The sequence below is a fragment of the Sinohyriopsis cumingii genome, chromosome 12 (genome assembly GCF_028554795.1).
Source record: "Sinohyriopsis cumingii isolate HCF-2022 chromosome 12, ASM2855479v2, whole genome shotgun sequence".
Lineage (NCBI taxonomy): Eukaryota > Metazoa > Mollusca > Bivalvia > Unionida > Unionidae > Sinohyriopsis > Sinohyriopsis cumingii.
In genome coordinates, this window is record NC_142972.1 from 126801245 (window position 1) to 126828853 (window position 27609).

Genomic DNA, 27609 nt, shown 5'->3' on the forward strand with positions numbered 1-27609 from the left:
ATAAAAGCTTGAATTCAAAGCAATATTGTGTGCGACAGATATGGATCCACAGACTGATAATGCTTTGTTAAAATAATGATATTAAGTCTAAGTAGACCTTAAAAAATTAAACTAAAAAGAAACATTTTTACTTACTTCAACTCTAGAACGAATCAGTTGGAAGAGTGGATACACATTTTGAACTGTCACATCTTCAGGAAACAGACTCTGCAAATCCTGCACAAAGTCTTCATACTTAAAAACACCATCAATCACCGTACCTACTGGCCAGAAGGAGGAATCACAAAGGTAATTGATCATCCTCTGTGAAATGTCAACATTCTCAGATGACAAACATCTGTAAGCAAAGCGCTTTACTGCCTTCAGAGTTAGTTCTGCTAATTTTTTATTCCCGGACAGAACATCAGAAACTTTCCTCTGCGCATGTGATGTTAACTTCACACGAAAAGTATTATGAAGAGAGTTAATTATGCTGTCTGCATTTAGTTCTTCTAATAGTTCATGCAGAGATATTAAGTGACCAAGTTTGATGCTGTTCTCAGGACTTGGTAAAAGACTTTTGGGGAAGGGACGAGTCCATATGTTTCTATAGCGATCCACATAGTCCACAAGGGATGTTTCCGGCTTTCCAGAGGTTTTCTTCAAGAGAGACAGGATCATTCCAAGATGTGTTAGGAAATCAGAAACCTGTCTTGGGTCTTGGTCTTTCTTTTTATTGATTGCAAATACCATTTCTGTAGGTAGTGGTTCTTGTTTTATATTTTTCTGGATCTGATCTATCATGGCAACATAATTTTGGAAAAGTTCATCTGCATAGATTATCCTTGGCAAGGAATCCTCCATTATTAAATACTTAACATTAGTCAGTATTTCACTTGCAACCTCTGCCTCTATTGTTTCAAAATCATATATAATTCGCCTTCCATATCCATACCTTACATCATTCTGTGAATGTTTCAGAAAACTGTCAGTCCATTCAAAGTTCACAATATCTCTGTTGGTCACATCTGTCAATGAAGTGCAAGGGATCGTAGCTTCTGCACCACTTCTCAAGAAGCTCAGTGATATCGGCTTTGCTTTTACAGTTATTTTCAGAATCTCATCAATCAGTTTATTCTGCATGCATACCAGTGTGGACAGTACTTTGAAAATCGTCGACTGCGGCCCATCATAAAGGCAGGCTTTTAGCTGCAGCTGATCATGGATATGTTCCAATTCGGGAAATTCAGGATCAAACTCTTGCAGGGTTTCTCTGTTCTCCACAATATCATCCCAAACCTTTATAAATTGCTCAAACTTGTCCTTTAACAACTGCCTTCTTTTATCATCAGATTCTTTGTGTAGGAAATGTGATATTACAACATCTTCAACCTCTCTTTTCTTAAACTTGTAACTCACATTAGCAAAACATGTCAGATGCCACTGAACAATTGGGAAAATGTGCTTTATAAGTTTAATCTGTGATATATTACTCAAAACAAGTTTAAGAAACTGAAAATTCTCTTTTCTTCCTTCCAGCTCTGCAACAAGGCTGTTAAATGATGGCATTAATGTTGATCTCCACAATGAAGGGAAGTTTTGTTTTCTGTCCTTCAATTTCATTTCACAGACTTCTTGAACCAAATTTTCCAGAGCTTCTCCAGGCATACCAAATATGCTGTTTTGCCTTCTCCTAAAGTCAAGAATTCTTGCAAACCTATCTGCTACCAAAGTTTCAATTCTTTCTGAAAATTCTTTTTCCCATTCAGCCCTTTCTGTCTCTAAAGCCATACTTCTGCTGTCTGAACAAAGTAAAGGTTTGGTCTCGTACAAAACAATGTGAAGAAAAGTACTTGCATCATGCTGTTCAAACCCAAGGTAAGAACTAAGAAACATCAATTCAGTCTCCAATGTTTGCACAAGGAGGGAAACTGTATCTTCTTTTTCAAGGCCAGTACCTACAAGGGAATAAACATCATCTAGAGAGGCAAATCCAACAGCAATTGATGCAAGAAGACATCCATTAAATAGCATATGAAGAACTGCACTTGTCAATCCTGAAATTTTTCTTGATCCAAAGTAAATCTTGTTCAGTTTTGAAGCATCTTTAAGACAATATCCTTTGCATGACTTGCATTTAAAGTTCATGTCTAATTTGTGGAGAGTTGAGATCTGCAGATCCACAATGCAATCTTCCTTCAGAACTCGGCAGCTTTTATCCTTGTTCACACAGGTTTCTGGAATTTGTACAAATGTTTCTTTAACAGCAGATCTGTCTTTTAGTATATCAGGCATGCCTGGAAGATACAAGTCTGATAAACATTTAGGATCCAGTAAACACTTTGCGAAAAAAGACAAAGGCTTTCCTGCACTGGACCCATATACTGTCAGCATAACAAGTAGGTGGCCAATAAATGAAGCCAGGTTTTTGTGCAGAGAAGGAGATTCCTCATGCAACTGTAGTAGCTCCACTTGAAAATCAGCAGTTCCACAAAAACATTCTAGTACCATGAGTGCTTTCTTTTCCAGTTTCAATTCTTGTGCACATTTCACAATCATTCTGCAACGTGTTTTATCAGTGTCATTCAAATCAGAAATTAGTCTCTTCATGTAGAAATGCCTCATTACTTCACTGTTCAGGCAAATCATCTCCTCTTTTGATAACATGGCTCCCTGGACTAAAACTTGTATGGCTTTCATATCCTTTGCTGCATCAAATATGCTTGTATAAGCAGAAATCCTGTGGGAAACATGGGGTGAAACTGGGCTCATTTCATCTAAAGTCAAATCAAAGTCTCTTTGCCAACTGTCTTCAGAAATGAAGTGGAAATGATTAGAAAGTTTCTGGCAAATTCTTTGCAGCTGGAAGACCCATTTATCATTTCCAAGGCATTTCAGGAGGAAAACTTGCATAGACTTTACTCTTTTATCCTTCTGAGACAAAACAGCATTTATGGTTTGCATTACAACTTGGCAAGCTGAGGTGTCATAATTGTTTTCTTCCAAGTAGATGGAAAGTATTATCATGAAACTCCTTATGTAAGCAATTGCTGTAACATGTTTAAGGGAAAATGTATCAGTCTGCAAGATATTGTCTGCACTAAAAAAACAATGGACTTGTCTTTTCGATGTAGTACTTGTTTCTGCAAAATCTTTTGTAATCCTCTTTCTCATGATATCTTGTTCAAGGACATCAATAAGCAAGGCTGGAAATGGAGAATCAACATGTCCATCCTCATATAATTTTTGAAGACAAGCATCCATAGCCATAAGAAAGGGAGATTCTTGAATTACTTCCAGTGAGCCATCATCACGGTCCAGAAGCTTGAGGTATATATCACTATCCAAAGCAAGTTCTGTATGAAGAGCATGGTGAATAGGAGGTTTCAAATTTGTCAACGTGTTATCAGGTAAAGAACCATCTGATATTAAGTTCATCAACCAATTAATTATTTCAGTGTCTGGATTTGCTGCTATGCAGCGACTGCAGTATGCTGCAATAAGCTTCTGGGCATTATCAATGTGTATGTTCTTACCAGTCACTATTATGTTTCTCATAAGTTCTCTGATTTCATTGGAGTCAATAGGTACATCATTCTGCAAAAGCAATCCCAACTGTTTAAGGCCATTTATCTCAGATGGTTGAGGAAAAACAATCTGAACTGCAACATCACAGCAGAGTCTCAAGGCATGAAGCACACTTGGATCCATGGACACTTGATTTGCAAAGGCTAATACACTGGTTACCCTTTGGTGCCAGACAATGACATCAGAAAGTCTGCTTAGAGTCAAGTCACATGGAAGCAGCATTTTACAAAGATGTTCAACTAACAGTTCACTTCTTTTCTTTTTATCTTCATCTGAGATTGGAATTTCTTCATTTGGTTTCTCCATAGTATTGTATATTCCAGAAGCAGTGTAAGTTCCAGTTGATGATGCATCATCCAAACTGTGATCTTTTCCCTGCATACTGTCATACACAGTCACTGATGCATTGCCAGTTGGTGCAACATTATTTTCTGAAAGCTTTAGCTCTTGTTTTTTGTTTGTGGTATATAAAAGCAATGACTCTTTGGGTTCAATGTCTTCAGAAATGCTTTGCAACAGCCTTGCAAGTCCGCCCTTTTCTTCCTGCAAAACCTCTTTGCACATTTCAAGTAGCTGAAGTTCAGAATGGAATAAACCAAAATGAATCCAAAATCCTGCATGTAGATCTGAAATAACAGATAGAGAATGAATATTTCGTAATTTTACCTCTCCCAGTACACACCATCTCATAGCCTGAGACCTGTCCTGAGTGGAAAATCCTTCTATAATTTGATATGATGCCAAACTGAAGAAGTCATTTTTGTAATCCTCAAGCCAGTTGATGTAGCTAATTTTCTCAAGCTCTGGAAGCTCTTGGGTGATAATATTTTCTTGATTCAAAAGCAACTCATCCCAAATTTCTGGCATGTCATCTATATTTTCTATTCCTGCAACTGACTGTATATTTTTCACTGCTTCAAGGAAGCAAGACTTGGTACTCTCAATTTTTTCATAGAAAACTTTGAAAAAAGGCACCCTAAAGTGCAATATAGGACTTAAGCATATATAACATTCTGCCTCAGTAGGCTTTGGTGTATTCTGAATGGAAAATAACTTAGGATCATTAAACAGCTTCTTCCATATTAATTTTACATCAGTTGATGCATCTTCATGGAAAAATGCTGACAAAGCATCTATTTTCTCAAGTTCAAACACTATTCTGGCTAGAGGATCATTGATAACCTGTGCAATGTAGTTCTCAAGAGCATCACTGAATGTTGATGCCGAATACAGAGCATGACTATCACAGGCTACGTCAGCTTGCCAGTTTTTTGCATCTAAATTTTCTTGTTCTTCAATCCATTTGAATATGGCTTCATCCAATATTGTCATAAAGTCTTCTGATGACTGAATTTGTTTGATAATACAGTGAATGCTATGAAAATCTCTCCCACCTTGTGCATACTGTATTCTGGTGAAAGCCCAAAACAGTTGCTTCTCAATGTATGCATGAAGTGGTCTTTTTTGGTTAACTGTCTCCACAATGCTCTTGCTTACAGCTTCTAATAATGGTATTCTTGGTTCTTCTAGACTATCAAGCATGACAAGTTTCCATTCAGTTAAAAAGTTAATTTGTGGCACTGATCTTGATCCATTTTTCATTCTATCAAGGTGCATGATCATACAGACATGTTTTATAGATGCATTTGGTTTGTTAAGATATTCCTTCTGTGTCCTCTCAATTATGTTTCTAGCTAACAAAATATGAGCTTCATCATCCAAAGGTTTGCACTGCAGTACCAATAGTTCTTGGTCTGGTTCTGACCAAAAGTGCTGTATTCTGTGTGTCAACTGCTTTTCAGATTTAAAGGCTCCTAGCTTATCAACATGACATGTGATATTTGGCAGAAGAGTGTGTGCATTTGTGTGTATGTTACTGTTGGTAAATATCATGAACATCTTGCTGTGTCTACTTCCTTCACATACCTTATTAATCTCTGAGTGAAGATATTTCTGAAGTCCCTTGTGAATTGGAAGATGAAGATATACATTTGTAATGTGTTGCACTTGTTTTGAAGTTTTGGAATTTGTCCCAAATTCAGATAATCCCAACCTTATTATGGACTCTGGTTTCATGATCCATAATAATCTTTCCTTGCAGAATGATGTTAGTTCATCAACAAATTTATTGCCAGTAATACAACTTTTATTTTCTTCTAGTTCAAGAAAAGACTTGTGCACCAAAGAAGGGATCATATCTGCACCACAAATGGGAAAGACATCAGCCACTTCGAATTCCTTGGTAGGTACATTTGTCAACTGCTGCACCCAGTTCTCCAAATCTGTTATTATAGTATGTTCATTTTGTGACAAAATATCTGCAAATTTAAAATTTTGTTTTTCAAAGCGATTGAGAAATGGTGGGTCTACAATGTCAATCTTGCTCTCATCCACCAAAACTATGCATCTGAAATCATCATGTACCTGACACATGGGATTACTGTATGGTCCCAAAGCCACTCTACAGTTCTTTTTTTCTCCAACTATTGTGTAGTTCTGATTGAGCATATCATACAGACTTCCATAAATGCTATCCAAATCTTTGAGGATGAGGACAAGACCCTGTTCCATACAAATGATTATCTTGTTCAATATTCTATAGTTGTAGTCATCAGTGAGGTCCTCCTCAAAACGGCTTCCATATATGGTAATTCTGTCTCGTCCAAGTATGTCTAGCTGCTGTTCCAAAATATCTAATACAACATCGCCAGAGGTAATCAACATCAAATGCCGAGCCATTTTATCCTGTATATTTTCCTCAATTAGATCCATGATAGATGCTTTATAATGTTCTGAGGAGTGCAGGTTAGCTATGAACAATTCCTGCAGGGTTGACAACTCAGACGGCAATCCACCAAAGTTCCTCTGAAGTCCTCTGGAGATTACTTTCATTTTTAGTACATCTGCTGTTTCCTGAATTTGTAAATGAGCTAGAGTTCTTGCAATGTACTTCACAAGTGAATAATAGTCCCGTAGACCATGAAAATGAGCAAATATCTGTTTCTCAGCATACTTCATGTATGAATCTGCCAATAACCCTAGTTCCTTATTCAACTCTACTGCTGTTAGAGTCATGGATCTTGTATGCACAAGTTCAAGGTTGCTGTCTGCAGGCTTTCTTTCCATTGATAAACTAATGGACTTACCAGTCAAAAACAGTTCTTCCACATCCATCTCTGGTCTTGAAAGATGGATTGCTCGATTCATTTTAGCAGCATCCAGTGCCCAATTTGAAATGCCAACAACAGCCACATCTGGAAACTGTTTTCCCTCTGGCTGAAGAAGACCATGAAGCACTTTGAGTGGGTTGAACCTGGATATTTCTGCCAATCCAATCTCATCCAAAATAACAACTGACAAAACCTCTTCTGGGTTATTATTTTCTTGGTATCTTTGTGCTTTTTCAAACACCTTAATGATACCATCTGAAGTGGATGACTCTGAACCCTGAAAAGAGACACAATTCAGCAGAGGCAATGACTGGAATAAGGGGTCTTTTGAATCTTTCCCCCTAAGATTGCTTCGGATGACTTGCATAGAGAGAGATTTGCTGCACCCTGGTTTGCCCACAACAAATATTGGTATCCTATTCAAAATGCATACTAGTATGATAAATACATTTTCTTGCAAGGCTGTGTTTAGTGCAGTGCCTGATGGAAGTTCCATTCTATCCAAAATATCTTTCTGTTCCTTTTTAATAATGTCCAGTATTTTGACTTCATTATAACTACGGATGTTGTGACACTGAAGGACATCTGCTAATCCATTCCTGTACATCTTCCTGTCAGATGCATTTGCAAAACGACTGTGGTAGCAGTGAGCCAAGGCCAAGATCATGCACTGTATTTGAAAATCTATGCCCTGATACAGACCCTGTCCTTTTTTCTTCTTCAACCACTTCTGGAACCACTTTGCCAGCATTAGGCATCTGTTTACATCTCGTAGGCTAACACATGAATCTGAATCTTCAATCTTACGAACAACTTGCTGAGACATGATTGTCAGCTCTGCAAGTAACTGGTCCATTTTAGGGTTGTCTTCAAAGACATTTTGAATCATGCTATAGATATACACTTTTTCATCTTTCTCACTAATACTTCCAAAATCCCACACATAATCAACCATTGTCTCTGGTAGTGGGAAAACTCTATACACTAAATGGGACATTTCATCAGTTTTTATCTTTCCTTGAAGACCTGCTGACAGAATTTTCTTTTCAAACCTCAGTTTGTAGGGATTGCAGGCAGCCATAACAACAAGGTTTGGGGGTAAAGTTTGGCCCAAACATTTGTGATGACAAAGGATATCACAGATAAGCCCAAGGTGATTGCAGGTGTTAATTTCATCTAGAAAAAGCCATACTGGGTTTTCTAAATTGTTCTCTGCTTTCCTGCTTATCTTATGAATTCTTTCCAGTATATAATCTTCTTCTACACCTGCATGTATCTGAACAACCTTAAAAGAAACTTCACAAATTCTGGATAAATACCAAATGAGTGAAGTTTTTCCGCAACCAGTTTCACCCATTATGATGACTGGGATATGTGCCTTGATTCTCATCATTATGAGAACCATCTTAAGCAAGTTGTCTGGTGTAAGAGCATAATCCTTTGCCAGGTCTTTCAGCTTTGTCTTTGGGAGTGGTGCTGGATTAGTTCTTGCTACTCGCTGAAGAATATCCTGAAGTTTATCGGCAGTCAAAGAATTGAAGTCTGGAAGAGCTTTCTTGATTTGACTCTCAAAAAATTCTTTGATATGATTTGGAACTTTGGATTTGTCTCTGTACATTACTGACAATGTCTGCATATCTTGATTATGAAACATAAATATCAAATGATTTCTGTCATCCCATCTTATCATGTCCCCTACCCTCTTAATAAGAGAATTATCATGACTATCATTAGAAAATTCTCCAACCTTCAACTTTGCTTCAGATTCAGACTTTAATGCAGAGGCCTGCAACATCCTGCAGTTATTCACAGACCTGGAAGCAAATTCACTTGATGTTTCCAGAATAGCACGAAGAAGGTCGCTTTTTACAGAAATTCCTTCTGTTTCTCTTAATGCAGCTGCCAAATTTTGTGTCCGGAAAAAAGTACTACAGCTCATTTTTTTCAGCTGATCTGCAACAACATTTATAAAAATCCTTGCCATGTTAAAAGACATTTCTTCTGTTCCCGGGAAGAACTTTTTAAGTAACTGCTGACACTTCTGCCTTGGCAATGGACATACTGCCTTCTTGCCTGTGAAGTAGATGTCTTTGCTGTCAATTGTTCCATCCATGACTGCATTTAGATACTGGCATATGACTTGAACAGGACTATTAACATCATTGCTAACAATGAAATTATCATAGTCTTGCCATGACAAGTTTTCTCTCTTGAAAGACATAGCAGTATGAAGTGCATCTTTCAACTGGTGATTTATTGTATTGGCAATCTCTATAAAGACGTGTTTTGTGGGTAAACTAACACATGACCTGCCAGCTGAGGCAAGACCAAGGACAATTATCTCAAATAGAAATGCATCCAGTTCCATCGTATCATCAACATTTCCAACGTCAATATGGAGAATATGGTGTGATTTGACTCTCAGGGAAGTCAGTCGCTCGACAAGTTTGGCTTTATTGAGAGGTCCACTGATGTGAAATGTCACTACTCCTTTTCTCTGCTTACGTGATCTTTGTCTAATTGTCTCTGTCTTCCCTAAACCAGGAATATCTGAAGTAATTGAACACACATTGGGCCAGGAATTTTGTAAAATATTTGTAAATGCAGCATCTGATAAAGGATGTACTGGCATTATGCAGTCAAAGAACTCATTCACAATTGGATGGTTTCGAGTCCCACAGCAAATAACAGCAAGAAGAAATGTCTGGTGGACTGACAAATTATGCAACGCTTCAACAAGCTGAAACTGTATCTCATTGGAAAGCATTTCTACATTTGCAATACAAAACAGATTATTTATCTTGGATCTAACACTACGATGTAGAAGAAGCTGTACCTCAATCCAAGTTGTGTCTTGATTACAGAAAAGTATCTGGTGTGGCTCTGGTAACTTCTTGACTGTGTTGTAGTAGAGTGCCAATATAGTCTTCATAACCAACTTACTGTTTTCCTCCAAAGTGACAATGGATAGTTTACCTGGTCTGACAAAGTCAGTTATTCGTGAAGACATTATGAAACTCAACTCTATGGGTCTACTAATAGGTTGCAAATCCTTCATGACATGTTCCAGTGTCAGCGCTAAATTTTCAATCAGTGAAGACTCAGATCCATCAGAAGGAAGCTTTGAATAATATTCTTTCATTCCATCTATTTTTATTTCTGGATGAATAAACTGTAGTACACTGAGAACTCTCTGCTTTTCTTTATCCATTTCCAGAAAGTCATGAATGATATGGAGCTGATTGCCAAGAATGAAATTCATCCAGTAATGCTTTTCTCTGCAGTCTTCAAGTCTTGCACACCAACTGCTGTACTCTGTGCTAAGTTCATCTTTAAAACTTTGCAAGCCATTTGATTTTTTTTGGGTTTCATATTCCTTATACTTAAAATGACCTGAAATATGAAGATTGGTCAGCAACTGAACTATTTCTAAAGCTATGTCAACGTGTTTTACAAAGTTTTCAAGATTCTCTTTCTTTTTGGTTGTCTCTGATGTCAGGAATTTGTTGTCTGTGTTCATTAAGAGCAAAGCTCTACTCCTCAAGTCAATTAAAGTGTCTTGTCCATGTTTTGTGCTTTTTTCACTATGTGTGTACTCAATATGCACGACACAGACATCTCCTGTACCTATCTCAAAGCAGAAATCTCCCATATTAATCACACTGTCAATAATTTCCCTTGTTTTTAAACCTCTGTTGGCAATATTACTGTACAGAGACTTCAAATTATGAAGATTGTCTCTGCAGACCATTATCTTTCCAACAAATTCTGTTGGCTTCATTTCTTTCATTTGTTTAGTAATGGTTTGGAACAAATTTCTAAAATCAGATTCAATATTTTTCTTCAGAACTGGCTGAAGAATTCTCTTCAAATCTATCAGATCAAATACTGTTGTTTCATTCACTGACTGCTCTGAAACTTCCTCCACAGCATCAATCAGGTTACGGAGATCAATATCAGCCATTTCATTTAAAAACTGAATAAGTAATCTTGATTGACCAAGAACTCTAAGGACCTCTGTTGTATTTTCATCCAAACCTGATAAAATATCATGAATTTTCTTTACTACTTCAAGGACCTGTTTTAAAGTTATTGATTTTATAGGCTGAGACATCAACTGCTCAAATGATACCACTGCATTGAGAAACTGTACGTCTGAACTCAATGGAATTTCAAAAGCATGTAAGGTTGCCTTCATGGCCTTAACTTTTGCAAGATATCTGCTGAAGTCTTGATATCCAGAAAGTGCACTTTTTTTCCAGGATTTTATGGAAAACTTGTGTATTTTTTCATAAAGAGATATTTCTTCAACAATGTCTGCATTTTCAAACATTTGTTTAACATGTGTCATGGGAACATCCTCATCTTTACACAGAAGCATCCAATCCTCTCCATACTTCACACCTCCATAATGTTCAAGTACCTTAAGGAAATGGACACTGGATTCAAAGCCATCTGACTTGTGATCACTCTCAGTGAAGAGATACTTTAAAGACTTAAGTATCCTTGACTCTTCATCAAGGGCTTCTTTATCTGCTTTAGAAAGCTCTTTCAGACTGAATGGTTCATCTTCCTCTTCCAAATAAACAACTTCAGGTCTGTTTACAAGTATGTGCAGACAAGCATTCCAAAATACTTGAGAATCAATGTATCCATTCAGCTTCTCACATAAACATGGTAACCTTGGACAATTCGGCCAAAAGTGGTTAGCATTCATAACTTCAGCAGTACTAAATTTGCCACCTTTCAGCTTTGTGTATATTTCTAAAAAATGTCCTTCAAAATCATTCCATCCATCTGGTAAATGTTCTTTAGGAATATATTTCCTGACTTTGTTCAGAACTTTCACCATACATGTCACTTTCTCTTTTTCTATCTGGACAAAAGATACAGCATTTTCCCAGATTGTTTCAACTTCCATTTTGCTTTTTTGTGCAATAGTAACCAACAGATCCTTTGCATCCTGAACTGTTGAAATTTTATCTAAATAACTATAGGTGATTTTCCTTGACGCAAGAGACTCAAGTATGAACTTTATGCACTGGATACCTTTCTTGAATATTTCATGGTTCTGTATGCTGTCTCTGAGTTTGCCTTCCATGTTTATCAGTAGCATCCAGAACTTGCTTATTTTCACCATATTCATGAAATTATCATATTGATCACTTCCAAATGAACTGCAATACAGTTCCATTATCTGGTGTACTAATCTGGAGGTGTAGCTGAAAAGAAGGAAAGATTAAAGAGGCATTATTTCCTTTCTGAAGACCAAATCCTGACTTGCTTGAAACAATTGCATAAAAATAAATGTTTCACTCTCAAAATAAAATCATTGTGATAAAAGATCTACAAAAATCTCCATTATTATGGTATGCAGCAGAGATTTTCAAATATTAAACAAGAGTCCCTTGCTAAAACTGATACTCTGATGAGCCCAAAGAATGTTCTGGAATCCAAGATAAGTCTATTGTTTTCTTGTTAATATGTTCAAAAGATACCTTAATACCTTAAAGTGAAAGTACGGATTCTTTGTCACAACTCATAAAAGGCTTGGGGGGGGGATAGTTGAGTGGGGTGGAGGATAACAGGATATTTAGTACAGTACTGGCTATATTATGCCAAAGAAATGGGAGCTAAGTGCCTTTCCTGCGGCCATGCCAAGGCAGCTGGCCCAGGCAGGTATAGAACCCACAACCCTTGCAGTATGAGACCAGTGCTCTATCAACTGAGCTACAGTGGTTCCATCTTTAAAATTTAACCTGCCATCATGGATAGAAGATGAATAAACTTGTTGCACAGACCATGTCAAGACATAACCATGTGACAAGTTTAATTAAACCTGAATGCAATCTTTTGGGGGAGTTGAAAAAAGCCAAGTTATTTAAATGTCATCATTCAAGTTTTTCTTCAGATATATTCACAACTTATGTGAAATTGTCAAAAATGTATTCATACTTGTTTGTGTTATCGTGTTTCACAATCCAGAGTTAAAAACCTGGGTTATTACCTTTGATCTGAAAATCAATGTCAGAATGCCGACTATCAACTTAGCAAAATCAAATTCACTTGTATATGTAAAGTCAATTGCTCAGTGAAGTACAAAAATTGCAAGCAATGGCCTCTGACTTGACTCCAAGGTCAGTTAAGTCTGACTTTCAAAATTCCGTTACAGAAGTGCAAATTTGTTGATTAATAGAGAAGCTGAAATAGACTTATAGTCACTGCACAACCAGTGACCCAGACTATTGTGGCATAACAGTAACTGAGTGCTGGTCTACAAGGCAAGTAAACTGTTTTTACATTTTACTCCTTTTTTATCCATCAGCCATCCTCCTTACTGACAAATTCAGCTTAAAGCCTCAATGCCACCATTACATGCGGAGAGTTGAATAAAACTGAATCTTGAAAGATATTGATCCTAAGCATTAAAACCAGACAACATTGATGTTTTGACACATTATGAACTAGCCATGTAATTTCCCCCTTGAACTGAGAAACCCTGCCATTTTTCACACGTGTATGAATTAATCTGATACTCATTGCCAACATTCATGGGTCAACTGATTTCAGTCTAAAGCTGGAATACAAGATTTGCTGATGTCACCATCAGAAACATAAGTCAGCACCATGCTACGTTGGATTATCTTCAACCCAACTTCATGCTTCCAGCACCCCATTTTCACCTGAGTCTTTAAGTTTTATCTAAGGTATGCATTTTTCTCAGATCGGCTTAAAAGAAGCAGGTTTACCTCTTCATTCCCTCTCAAATCAATTTGTGCACCATGTGCGAATGTTGTTGTTATTAGATTAGTCACTAATGGAACGTACTGAATGTATCACATCACTATTTTTGGAGCATTCCTGAGAAAGAACAGAATTATGAACAACTTCATTGACTAAATTAAGGGGTGGCAAACAATGAACAGTTTATGTCAGATAGCTTTTTTAACAAATCATTTCCTTCCTTCCAAACTTTATTCAGATTGGAAGAATGCTGAAATTTATGATAAATGGCAGCATTGGGGCTTTGATAATAGTAACAAGTATGGTATTACAGTCGAACCCACTTATCTCAACCTCGGTTAACTCGCCAACCCTATTAAGACGACGTTTTTTAAGTGGAACCGCCAAATTCTCTCTTTGTCTTAGCATTTTCTCATCGGTTATGTCCATTCTTTTATGTCGTCGAACCCTAATATCTCGAGCACAAAAGAGGGCCAAATTTGCCACTTAATGTCGGTTACCTCGATCCCCATTAGTGGGCGTCTTATCTAAGTATTTTTTAACACGAACGAACGGTACAGTGTGTGATACTGAAGGACGATTATTGCGGTCGATATTCACGTTTCACGATTTTCATTTCTAGTTGTAAAAACAATTGGGTAAGTGTTTCAGTAATTACCACGTGCACCAATCCAATGCAGGGCCTGGGATTGTCCTGGGCTTCGCCAATGTCGCAAATTGCGATTTTTTTCCCTTATTGGCGCCAAAAATGTCCCATCTGGCAATTTTTTTAGCGACAGACTTTTTGGTTATTTAATTTGTACAAACAAGATGCGGACGAAGATTTGGAACCAATTCCCTCAGCTGTTGAGGTGGTAGAAATGCTACAGAAAATTCGACGGTATGGTTCTTTTGTAGGAGATGAAACTGTTTTAGACAGCATAAATAATATTGAAGCATTTGTTTTCAAGCAGACTGTTAAAGGCAAAAAGCATCAAAGCATTTTAGACTTTGTAAAGAAACCATAGTAACCGCGTGTACAATACTTTTCAGAGCTGTGTCAGAGTGAAATAACTCGCGAATTTAATTTTGACACTGGTTAGCTTTTTGTAAAAACGAACTACACCCCGCACGTTTTTTGTGATTTTGTGAACAATCTTTGTGTTTGCAATGTTGGAGAATATAATAAAGGTTTGTATCGAGAATCGACGGTGGTTTGTATTGTATACTGGTAAATCTCTGCTGTTAGTTGGTGCACATATGCCTTTTGTTGTTAACAAACATGTATGTACATTTTTATAGCATGCCGATCGCTTCATCAAACAAATCGCGGCAACGCTGTTGTGTAAAAAAACCTCCGAAAACACGTGCATGTACATTCTCATTTATTAACGCACATCATGTACATAAAGAAATTTCAAGCACATGTTAATATATTGCTGCCATATTGGTTTTCGTTTATCTTGATCATCGGTTATCTCGACGCTTTTTGGCAAACCCCTAGGCCGGCGACATAACCGGGTTCAACTGTACTGATATTAAAATGTAGCTTTTGTGGGAGTAAAACTAACTTTAATTATGTAATACTTGCTTGCCTGTCACTATTGGATGCCCTCATTGCACCCAGCTCCAATGTACTGTATTAGCCAAATGTCCTTGAAAGAATGAGGATGCACTATATCGTATGGCCTGATGATGTAGGTCAGACAGGGTCGATGAACAAGTTCTAAGAAATTTGTAGAACAGGTAGTTGGTGCATCGAGCACAGACAAGTTATTTCCATTACAAAAAGATAAAGCTTAATAACAGTGACAGGTAAGGCATAACTATGGAGGGGGATTACTGCCATAATTCTGTGAGTGGAAGGGTATATTAGGACTGGGCTCTGCTAAATAATTACAGTAAATAGAAAATGAGGTAAAGGCAATTTTTCAGAAAACAGTTTAACCATTAATCAATTAGTAGTAGCAGCAGAGAGGGTGAACAGACCACTGTGGGGAATGGTCACCCAAAAAGAAATAGTGACCCTTCATAGAGGTAACTACCATACCGCGTCATTGATTGACCAACAAGGGATGCGGTCCACACCCTCTCTGATGCTATATTATTCTGAATCTTCCTGGAAATCTTGAATATCTTTATCAGGATCTTTAAATTTCAAGTAATATTCAAGTTCTGATGGTGGTTTTTCTATTTTTGGATTTATGTTCTTTCTGTGTTTATATCATTAAACTTCAGTATCGATCTCCACCGCAATTTTTGCAAATCTGATATAATCCTCTAACGCTGTTGTTACAACCAACACAACTTCGTGGACCAGCATGAGGATTTTTTGATAAAATATAGTTGTGTTTTTTTACAATATTCTCCACAGCATCTTTTGCTGCATTTGTTAGTGGTTCCTTGACGCGGCCACGTACAGTTATTCATGATATTAATGATATCTGTTTAATTAAATTTACGCCCTCTCTACTGCTATTAATTAAAAAATTGTTATATTAAAAATAATGGTACATCCAGAATCTCATACTGCAAGAATAGCATGAGAGAGACTAGAAGCAATTAAAATATTTCTTCCTGTCAGAGACTCATTCAGAAAAAAATCTACAAGCGCAGCAAGAAGCACAAGTTGAATATGAAGAGGACACTAAAAATTTGTTTAAACTCGTCACTGCAGCTACTGAAAAAGTTACAACTGTCATCAAAGAAGATCTTCTTCCGGTATCAAAACAAACAGCAGAACAAACCGAAAAAATAGCAAGAAGAACTAAGCAGACAAAGAAGATTTTACGAGATCTTCCAACTGATATAGCTGCGGCCCAACCTCCACCTGTTGGTGAGGAAATACTTGAAAGTATTGGAAAACTTTGTGCTGAAGTCACCGGCATAGAAAAAGAACTTGAATTTGAACCTGAACCAGTAAGAGAAAATATAAAATTAATTGCAAGATTTAAGGAAGGGTTTGCCGAAGATATTAGAAATACTGAAAGAGAAAAATTACCCAAACAAATATTATATTGTATAATTTAATAAATCTGATATTTTAAACCCCCCTCATGAAAGGACAAATAATGAAGATCTTATTAAATGGATATATCGCATATATGCAAACAAAAGACAGGTTAGAAGTAATGATTTAGAATATAGAAATCTTTATGGAGAAGTAAAAGTACTTCATGGAGAGAAAAGAGAGTAAGACAACAAGAACAAGAAAAACTCTCCCAGTATCAACTTCCTTCACCTCTGCAACAAATAGAACAACAACAATCTTCTTCACCGCTGTCAAAAATCAAAAAGTTATTTAGAACAACACCATCTAAGAAATCAGAAGAAGGAGCAACGGGAAGTGGTCTGGGAAATGATTTTGTTTGTCCTGATAATATTATTATTGATGTGTCATGGTTAGAAGTTCTCATAGGAGGAAAACGTGCTGGAAATAATTCACCAGAAATAATTAATGAAGCAGCTGATATTTGCCGGCGATTATTTCAAGGTGGTATCATGGATATCGGTGTTTACCGAGAACTTATCGATGAACTTGTTGATGACTAGTTGTTAGATAAATAGCAAATAAAATAAGACGATCATACATAATAATCATCATAAACCCGTACAGGTCAGAGCGATAAACTCACGATTGCCAATCTACAGAGCTACTTACGGAGATGGACTTGGTGATGTTGTGCAGAGATTATTCACAAGGATAGCTCCAAAAGTAGCACCTGTTGCAAAACAATTATCGATGAAAGCTATTGATATTGTTTGTGATAAAGCTCCTGGAGCAATTGTCAATGTTGCTGGTAAGGCGTTCTCAGCGATCAAAGATAAACTAGCACGATTAATGCGACGAAAACGACAACCACCATGAAACTGGCAAGTACTGAAGTGATGCCAGCAGATGTCAGTAGAATAATAAATCAGGCTGCAAATCAAAAACTAGCAGCATTAGCAGATCAAGGACTCAGTGAATCAGGAAATAATATTTCAAGTTTGATATCAGGAAGTGGAATTTCCCAAAGTGGAATTTCCCGAATGCGGTAATCAACATGTTAGACGGAAATAATTATAATAAAATGTTCAAGCGTGAATCAGACACAGCATCTGATATGGAAGCACCTGTCCTTAAATATGAATCGATACGTGATTATCAGTTTTATTCTTATGATGCACGAACACCAAATCAACGTGGAAGAATTGAACTACAAGTTCATGACACAAGTAGATACTTTTTACCTTCTGAGGCTTTTCTTGAGGTAGAAGGAACAATTGTAAGAACAAATAATGCTAATTACGGAGATGCAGTAAAAGTTGGTTTTGTCAACAATGGGATCATGGCATTATTTAATAGCGCCACGTATATGATCGATGGAAAAAATATCGAATCAATTCAGAATGATGTCGACGTTGCTACAACAATAACAGGATTAGCAAGATATTCTGATAATTATACAAGATCAGCAGGTCCCACAATGATGTTTGTGAAAGATAATTCTGGTCACCCTGATGATAATCCGTATGATACAAAACGACTGAAAAAACACTCTGCCACTGCCGGTGATGCTGACGTGATGGCGGTGGTTCATGGTTCTAATCCAGATTTCAACTTGGGATTTACAATGTGTAAAAATATGTTGCTAGGAGGCAATAGAAGATTTTCATGTGCAATTCCACTATCGCATATTTTTGGATTTTGTAGAAATGTTAGAAAGGTTATTTTTGGAGCTAGACACACGGTTGTTCTTGTAAGAAAGGGTGATGATAACGATGCTCTGTGGAGATCTGATGGTGATGCTGGTAAAGTAGTATTATCGAAACTTTCACTGTGGATGCCGGTAATGACTCCAGTGATCGCAGAAGAACGATGTTGATTTCTTTCATGGACACTGGTGGTAAATCCTTGTTGTCATGGTTAACAACAATCACGGATAGTATGCAAAACTAACGTTAACAGTCAGTTTACATGGCATATAGCATCACAACAAGGTGTTTCTGTGCCACGGCGTATTTTTATTGCGTTTCAGAACCATGATTGATTAGGTGATCAAGAACATACTCATATGATATTTGATAAACTAGGCGTTACAGATATTTCCTTAGGATAAACGGGCAACAAGAACCAACAGAGAATATACAACTAAATTATGAACAAAATAGTATAGGACGTGTATATCATCAATTGATGTCGTTCATGGGACGTGATCAAAATGTTCATACTGGGTTGCAAATATCACAACATGATTTTAGAACTTTGTATCCGATTTATTATTTTTCACTGGAGCATCTTGATCTATCAAAACAATCTGTTGTTGATGTACATCTTAAAGCAACATTAAATACAGGTGGTGTTAATTACAGAGCAATCGCGGTCATACTCAGCGATAAAGCCATGTTACTTGAAGGTGGTAGTGGTCGAATGAGAGTCGTTGATGCACCAGTGGAAAACCTTTAATCATATTATTTAGAAAAATATATTTACATAAAAATGTCGTATAGTCATGTTAATGTTCCTCTGACTCCCGGTCAGGTAAAAAAGCTTCAATCAAAAACCGCCAACAAATGCGGAACTAAAATATCACTAAAACGAGATCAGATTGGTGGTGGTCCAAACAAATTATCATTGACAAATAATCAGATTAAACATTTCAATAGAGCCCTAGAATAAAAAACCGGAGTTCAATTTCATCTTTCTCCGAGCGCCATCAAGGACATGGGTAAAACAGGTGGTATATTTCCACTTCTCGTGGCTATTCCAGCGTTAATAGCTGCTGCTGCTCCAGCTGTAGCAAAAGCAGCCGCGTTAGGTGCTGTTGGAACAGCTGCTGGAATGGCTCTAAAGAAAGCAACTGGAAATGGATATAAAAAAAAGGGGACGCGGCCTAAGATTACCGGGATCTCGTTGGGGAAGAGGTCTGAGGCTTCCACGTTAAATGTTCCAGCATAAAATTTTGATTTACTTAATGCTGCTAAACGATTAAAAATAAAATACTTTAGAGGTGTTTTTATGCAAGATCAATTACCGAAACAACTGAACAAACTTGAAACAGGTATTATTAATCTCGACTCGAATTCAGGACCTGGTACTCATTGGGTATCATACGCGGTTGATCCACGTGGAATTGTTTATTTTGATTCATGCGGGTTAGCTCCACCTGTTGAATTTATCAAGTATGTTGCACCATTTCACGCACAAGTTTGGTATTCAACGCTACCCACACAAACAATGACAGATCCGCCAATATGTGGCCATGAAGTAATTAATGTACTTAACGCTATATCAAAATCATCCAAACCGCCACATAAAGTCGTATATGATTATACAAGCAACCGATTCGTTTTAAACAGATCTTAAAATATAATGGTTGATATTTACAGAAAAAGATCTTCTTCACGTGTTAAAAATAGTCCGGTGACGTTGATCTGTCAAAGTACGTGACTAAAGATGAACTTGCTGATATTATGAACCTGGCTGGAGTTGATCCAGATGAGGTCGTTATTTTTCAGGATCGATACGGAAAACTAAAAACGAGCAACATCAGATGGAATGATATAGTTCGACGAGTACTCGGTGCAGTTACGGATAATATCCCTGTGTTTACTGACAGCGGCAAAATCAGGGATTCAAGTATGTCGCTTAAAACCATCAGAGATGAAATTTCAAAAAGTGTTGCTAATCGTGTAAGAAACACCAGTGATACAATGACAGGTGAACTCAGCATGAATGGGAATAAGACAGTAGTGTTAAGAAATCCAACATCCGACGAAGACGCAGCAACAAAAAAATACGTTGATGTCAACTACAACACCGTAGATGGTAAATTATCCATGTTGCGGGCCGAGTATGACGTTCACGTAGGCACTTTTGGAAGATTTCGAAGAAATTTTCAAAAAAGCAATGAATCCATAAATTCTTCGGCACTCTGCACTCTGTTGACATAAAACTCGTTGATATCAAGACGAACATCGACATGATCAAACAAACATAGCAAAACATCGTAGCGGGGGTTCCTGAGATCATTAATAAAACCAATCTGATTAAAATCCCAGCCGGAATAATTCCCACGCATATCACAAACATCGTATATACAGTATCATCGGGATTCGCAACATGGTCGCAGCAAAATAAAACTATTAAATATACCGCAACAGTCACTGGCGTGTACAGGCTGTCTGTGTTCAGTGCTTCAAAATTTGAAATATTTACAACGTATCCATGGCGTAATTCAATTGATAAGTTTTCTGGGGTTGTATCTGTTACATTAAATAGCGGAACCGAAGAAATTTTTATTCTGGAAGCAGCTGATAAGAATTTAAACGCAACATCTTACTGGTGGTGTTTGGAATTTGTAGCTGAAACACCTCAATTGGTTACTGCATATAAATATAATGAGTACCTCAATCAGCGATGCATCTCAATACAGGCACAATCAAGCGCGTGAATGGCAGGCAACTTTAAAAGATCGAGTTGAACAGTATACAGTAAAAGTAAAGAAATATTGACAATGATTAGTTATCGTTGATGTGATTGTTTATTCAGTATCCGCTGTTGTTGCTGGAACAGGTGTTATATTATCAGCGGTGACAATGATGGCACCAGTAGCCGTAACTATTTGTATTTCAGCAGCAACAACTATTGCAGTTTCAATATCATCACAAAAATAATATGCACTTGCATGAATGAAAAATTATCCGATTACATGATAAGATTACATACAGCAACGGTAGCATACTCGAAATTGTCCTCATTGTTATCAACAAGTCTCAGTGATGGAATTATATCTGATTTCGAGTTTTCAATGATGACTAAAATATATGATGAAGGTATCGGTATTAAAGATACAAGTACTAATAATGACAGAATTACTTCAGCAGATTGTGACTAATACAACTCCACCAAAGATAGCGATGATCTTGGTAAGTTCAACTAATCCTGAATTTAGTATTAACTTTCCTTCTGCAATTCCAGCAAAGGAAATAGCACTGGCTCAATTACAGGTATATTACAGCTGGCCAAATATCAGATCAAAATCATTTAATGGTACACCAGCAAATAATTCACTTGTATTTGCTAACAAGAACAAACCAGATGGTACTCCTGACTGGATAGATGTTGGAATACCCACTGGTAGTTATGAGATTGAACAAATTAATGAGGAATTTCAACATAGAATAAAATCAATAACTAGAAAAGAAGCAAAAATATCAATTAACATTCATGAACCAACACTGTCCTTGACAGTTGAGATACATTCTCCTGATTATGCCGTTGATATTTATCAATCCACGATAAGATCCGTACTAGGTTGGCCTGAAATATCACCACCGATAACATCGATACCACCAGAACCGAAAAAATCTGATTATGTCATGGAGAGACAATCATATCATGCAATTAATCCATCATACCGGGAACAACTACGTAAATTTAAAATTAAATCACTGTTTAGTAGATTTGTCATTATCGGTGATGATGTGGCATGGACTTTTAAAAATTCCTGGGGAAACAACTACTTTAGGTTTTCATCAAAGTGATATTATTAAATATTTTCAGGAAATCAATCAAGAATGTAAAAAACAACTAGATCAACTAAATCAATATTTTAACGAAAATATTTTTGACATATCAGCGTCATCACGTGAAAAAATCATCACACACATGGAAATATTAAATCAACTTGTATCAGATATGGAATATTTTAACAACCAAATAGTTCAAGTGATAGTTTAAAATTTTCTGAAGGATCTGATATAAAAGAATGGTTTGATAAATATAAATTAACAGAAGCCGATATACCAAATTTTAAATTTCCCGGGTATAGTGTAGATGAGTTAAAAAAATCTGTCAATGATGTTATTGATGAATATTTTCCTAAAATACTCGATGCGTGGAAATAAATAGCACCACCTCCAACTGTTCTCAGATATAATAACGATCCACACGGCGGCGGCAGACATGTATCTCCGGGAATCATTAATATAACCAGCACGATCGTGGTCAATCTGGTTTGTGATGTAATTGATGGTAGCTATCAAATAGATCTTGGAAGATCAAATCAGGCTCAGTAGGGATATATTTTATATACATTCACACCACAAGTATCCCCTGGAAGTTTAATCGTGCAAGAACCAACTAATCCTGTATATTTGCGGTGTCACAATAATGTGTTAACATGAATAAATTTTAAGCTCACAGACAACCTTAACTGCTTAATTGACCTACGTGGAGAAGAGCTTGTAATAAATCTGTATGTGAAATCTTAATTAATCAGGTAAATATTATATAATGTACCAGCATGTAAAGGTTTTTATACATGACAAAGAAGTACTTGAAAACGCCATCAGAACAGCTTTTTCACAACCTCCAAACACAGAGCAATTTAACGTTTAGTTATTGATGACTACGGAAACGAGGATTTCTTATTAACACAAGAACAGTTACATGAGCTCTGTCGAGAACATATTATCGCGATCATTTGTAACAGAGATCAGATTATAAATTATACACACTCCTGTATTAAACTCAATCAACTTAAAAAAATAATATTTCAGAATAAATAAATAAATGTAAGCATTAATTAATCACTGATGGGGTAAATTACACAAATTAATCAGTTTTGTATAATCTGAAACAATTTATTATTATTCTGAAATATTTTAATTTTTATGAATCAATCTGATGGGGTGGTTGGTACTTAAAATTATACAAATCAATTAATTTATTAATTCTGATGGGGTGATTGCTACTCAAAAGTATACAAATCAATCAGTTTTCCAAAAAATACTACAAAAAAATATTTTATTATTATTCTGAAATAATTTTATTATTTATGTAAATCAACTAATTTATTAATTCTGATGGGGTGATTGCTACTCAAAAGTATACAAATGAATTAATTTATTAATTCTGATGGGGTTATTGGTACTTAAAATTATACAAATCAATTGATTTATTAATTCTGATGGGGTAATTGCTACTCAAAAGCATGCAAATCGATCAGTTTATTAATTCTGATGGGGTAATTGGTACTGAAAATTGTACAAATCAATCAGTTTTCCCAAAAATACTACAAAACAAATATTTTATTATTATTCTGAAATATTTTATTATTTATGTAAATCAATCTGATGGGGTGATTAGTACTTAAAATTATACAAATCAATCAGTTTGCTAATTCTGATGGGGTAATTGGTACTTAAAATTATACAAATCAATCAATTTGTTAATTTTGATGGGGTGATTGGTACTTAAATTTGTATAAATCGATTAATTTATTAATTCTGATGGGGTGGTTGGTACTTAAAATTATGTAAATTAATCAGTTTTCCAAAAAATATTACAAAAAAAATATTTTATTATCATTCTGAAATATCTTATTATTTGTATAAATCAATAAATTTATTAATTCTGATGTGATATTAAATATAACATCCATGACAATGGGTGATGGGTGAATTATCATTTTCTTAATAATATATTTATGATACTTCACCCATATGTGGTCGAAATTATGCCAATTAATCAGATTTTATATTTCAGAAATAAAAAAAAAAACATTTCAGAATATTATGACTCAGGGTTGCTTTGGTTGTTACCCGCTGACTTAATTTTTCTTAAGTATCTTATGCGGGTACTGATTTTTTTTTCGTTTCGTACTCATTGGATAATCCCGATCTGACCTTTTCTATTGCAACAGAAAGAGGAATAAATTTATTTACTTGATCATCGTTCACCATAGCTAAGAACTGGAACATAGCTGCCTGAATCCGCTTTATGAATTTATACTGAGATGATAGAACATACTTATTTTAATTTTTAAGTTCTTCTAACGTTTCAAAATCAGATATTATTTTTTCAGGATTTAGTTTATCAGGTATATTAATTCCGTTTTCTTCCAATTTTTTAATAGCAGAAATAATGTCTTTGACATTTTCATTGTTCATTATATAATATATAAATCTTTAAAATAAAAAAAATTATCCCTATAGAACGAGTGTTTAGCGAGTTCAGCGGAATGTTTCAAAGACGGCACAAAATACAGTATTTACATATTTACAACCCCATTAAACTTGTAGCTTGCCACCGCATTCTACTAAGTTTAGAGGATACGCGAAACACTACCCCCTATGAGAGCCCCTAACCCGTCAAACAACGGTCTAGAGGCCCAAGAGGGTGTGTTTGGTGAAGACAATCCCCATTAAACTTGTTGCTTGCCACCGCATTCTACTAAGTTTAGAGGATACACAACATGGAACACAACACGTAGTATTTACATATTCACAACCCCATTAAACTTGTAGCTTGCCACCGCATTCTACTAAGTTTAGAGGATACACGGAACATATAATCTGAATTAAGGACGGCACAACATATATTATGAATGATGAGCCCCTAATCGAGTGTTTTAGCGAGCTCAGATTATATATACAATGAATGAAGGATGGCACAACACGTAGTATTTATAATATATACAATGAATGAATGATGGCACAAACATACATGCTCACCAGAACACCCTCCCCAATAATCAGCCCGTGGGTGATACAAAACATGTATCAACCACCAGTGATTGTGGTTGGAGGGTTCTGCTGAGTGGGGGGGTTGGTTGGCGGTGCCCCCCAATTATTATAAAATCGCAATTATGCACACCACTGACAGTTGTCAGCCATGGGGATTTGATCCTGGACCGCAAGCGTCACAGTCCAATATGTTACTGATTGGGCTATCGAACCTTCTTACAAACATCTGTTTTGGAAATTAATATATAGTTATGGTACATATATTTGCACTAAAACAATGGTTTCTGTGCTAAAACAATGATTTCTACATTTAAATAACTGTTTCTACATTAAAACAACGGTTTCTGTATATATCTGTATTATAACAGCGGTTTCTGAATATATCTATATTATAACAGTGGTTTTTGAATATATCTGTCTTATAACAGCGTGTTTTTCGTAACAGACTGCAAATACAAACCTACAGATCAATAACAGCGGTTCCTAAGTGGATTGTGAATATAGCGTATTCTGCCCAAACCGACAGATCGATTTGTACCATAACAACAGTTTCTAAGCAGATTGTAAATGCAGCGTGTTCTGCCTATATACAACTACCTTGCGGATCAATAACAGTGGTCCAAACAGATTGTAAGTTACCTTGATTTCTCATAACAGATCTAAAAATAACTCCGCTATGTTGTATGATGGGAAATACGTTTATATATTTAAAAAACCATAAATATACTTCTACAAGTAATTAATTATGACATAAATGGTTAAAACTGACTAATTACGACCATAAAAAACCAGAAATCTACAAATACAGAAGTAATTTCCCTTTCGTGAGTCAAAAAATAAGCAATGTATGGGAGAAATACTGTGACATAAATTAAAAAAATTAATTTAAGGTAGTGATGATAGTTAACAATACTGAAAGGTGATTCTCTGTTTATATTTACTGGAAAAAGCAGATCTGGTTATATTTTCTGTGATAAATTGTACCGCACGCGAGTTATTATCAAAGTATTTCGCAGCTGAATACATTGACTGAAATGTAATTTCTTCACCGGTTTCTATGTTTGTAGACTTTACAGCCCTTCTTACAATTGTTCTGTCATATTTACCAGTCCCCCCCACCCCGTGCAGAGTTCTCGCTCTGTGTAACAACTCGAAGGTTGAATAACCTATTATTCTGAGGATCCCCGTCAATATGATCGATCACAAGACCATCTTTGATCAACCCCTTGTAACACTCGTATGTGAAACGATGACAGAGATAATTTTTCTTTCCAGCAGTAAACATTAGATAACCAGTATTAGTAACAAAACCAACTGGTTTTTCTAATCGACAATTTCTGATCACACCATCAATATTTGATTCGTAGTTTGTTATGACAGGATGTGGGACAAATTTATTTTGCTCCATTATAATAATATTATTTGTTTAAATCATTGTTTGTCTGAAATCTTGATATATAATCCTCCACGGATTTTATAGAGTTTTCACTGTTATTTTTTTTTTTTGTGGTCATAATATCTCTTAAATTCTCTGAATCGTTTTGTACCGCTATCTGCACATAAACCTGTTTTTCCTCGCACTCCAACACCACATCACAGACACGGTATTGGTCCTAGACTTCCTCGCCGTATATTTTTTAAGTGCATCCAACAAAACTCACCTCTGCAGGATTTGTTGCAGCAATTTACTGAGCCGATCATCAACCATTTGCATTGAAACATTGTATATATAATATTTTTATTTAAATACTTGTTTTAATTATATGAACAAGTTTAAAAGATTATCCCAAACTAGGCCTTCTAAATATAAATTTAATCTCGACAGATTATCTCCTGACTTACCAGTACGAGATCTGGTTGATCCGAAAAATAAAAGTTTGATCTTGAAAATTCACGACGCCAAGAAAGAATTTTATACAGATGGTGCATCTCATGTATGGTCAACATTCAAGATTATTCGCAATGATGTCAAGGACACTACAATGAATGACAAACGAGCGGCAACTATTATTAACTACATCACTGAGTACGAGGGCGATCAAAAATATTTCTTCAGAGTAAAATTTATTGTGTGAACAGAAACAGGAAGTTGGATTATCCGTGATAAATATGATCCTGTCCTGGTAATAATAAAACTGTCATATTAAGAAAAAATTCCAGACCGGGTCTGTTGACTGGTATTGATAAACCGTATTATGAGCGAGCGTACCCTGTAACAGCAGTTATTTATGGAATCTATGAGATAAATAAAAAAAACCTGCGATGATAAACTGGCACCAATGAAATTGTCAAGGTTAAATTGTGTAGCCGAACGAGTACTAGAACACTTCACAAATGCGATGCGTGGAAATGGATTAACTGATTTAAGACGTGAAAAAATAAACGCGTGGGCTGATTCAGTTAAGGATACCAGTGCTACAATAAAAGATGTTGCTGAACTAGGAAAAATATTAAAATTTCCAATAAAAGTATCAACGATAACCATATAAATATTATATGAATTGAAATATAAATTGAAAGGAGCTCCAATAAATATTATTGATCATAACGCGCATGCATGGACTAGTGCAGTAACAATATTTCCACGTGATCGAACTGTTAGATTTTACCCCTCAGATATGGGGGGAGGAATGTT

At 36.0% G+C, this 27609-nt stretch overlaps 1 protein-coding gene across 1 annotated transcript in view; it reads right to left on the reverse strand.

The window, feature by feature from the left end:
• The window catches only part of LOC149787420 (uncharacterized), a 52605-nt gene that overhangs the window by 14315 nt on the left and 10681 nt on the right, over positions 1–27609 (reverse strand). Inside the window, exon 2 of the mRNA XM_089976098.1 lies at positions 136–11959. Within this exon, the coding sequence (XP_089832224.1) occupies positions 136–11959 (11824 nt within the window). The remainder of the gene's footprint in view (positions 1–135; positions 11960–27609) is intronic.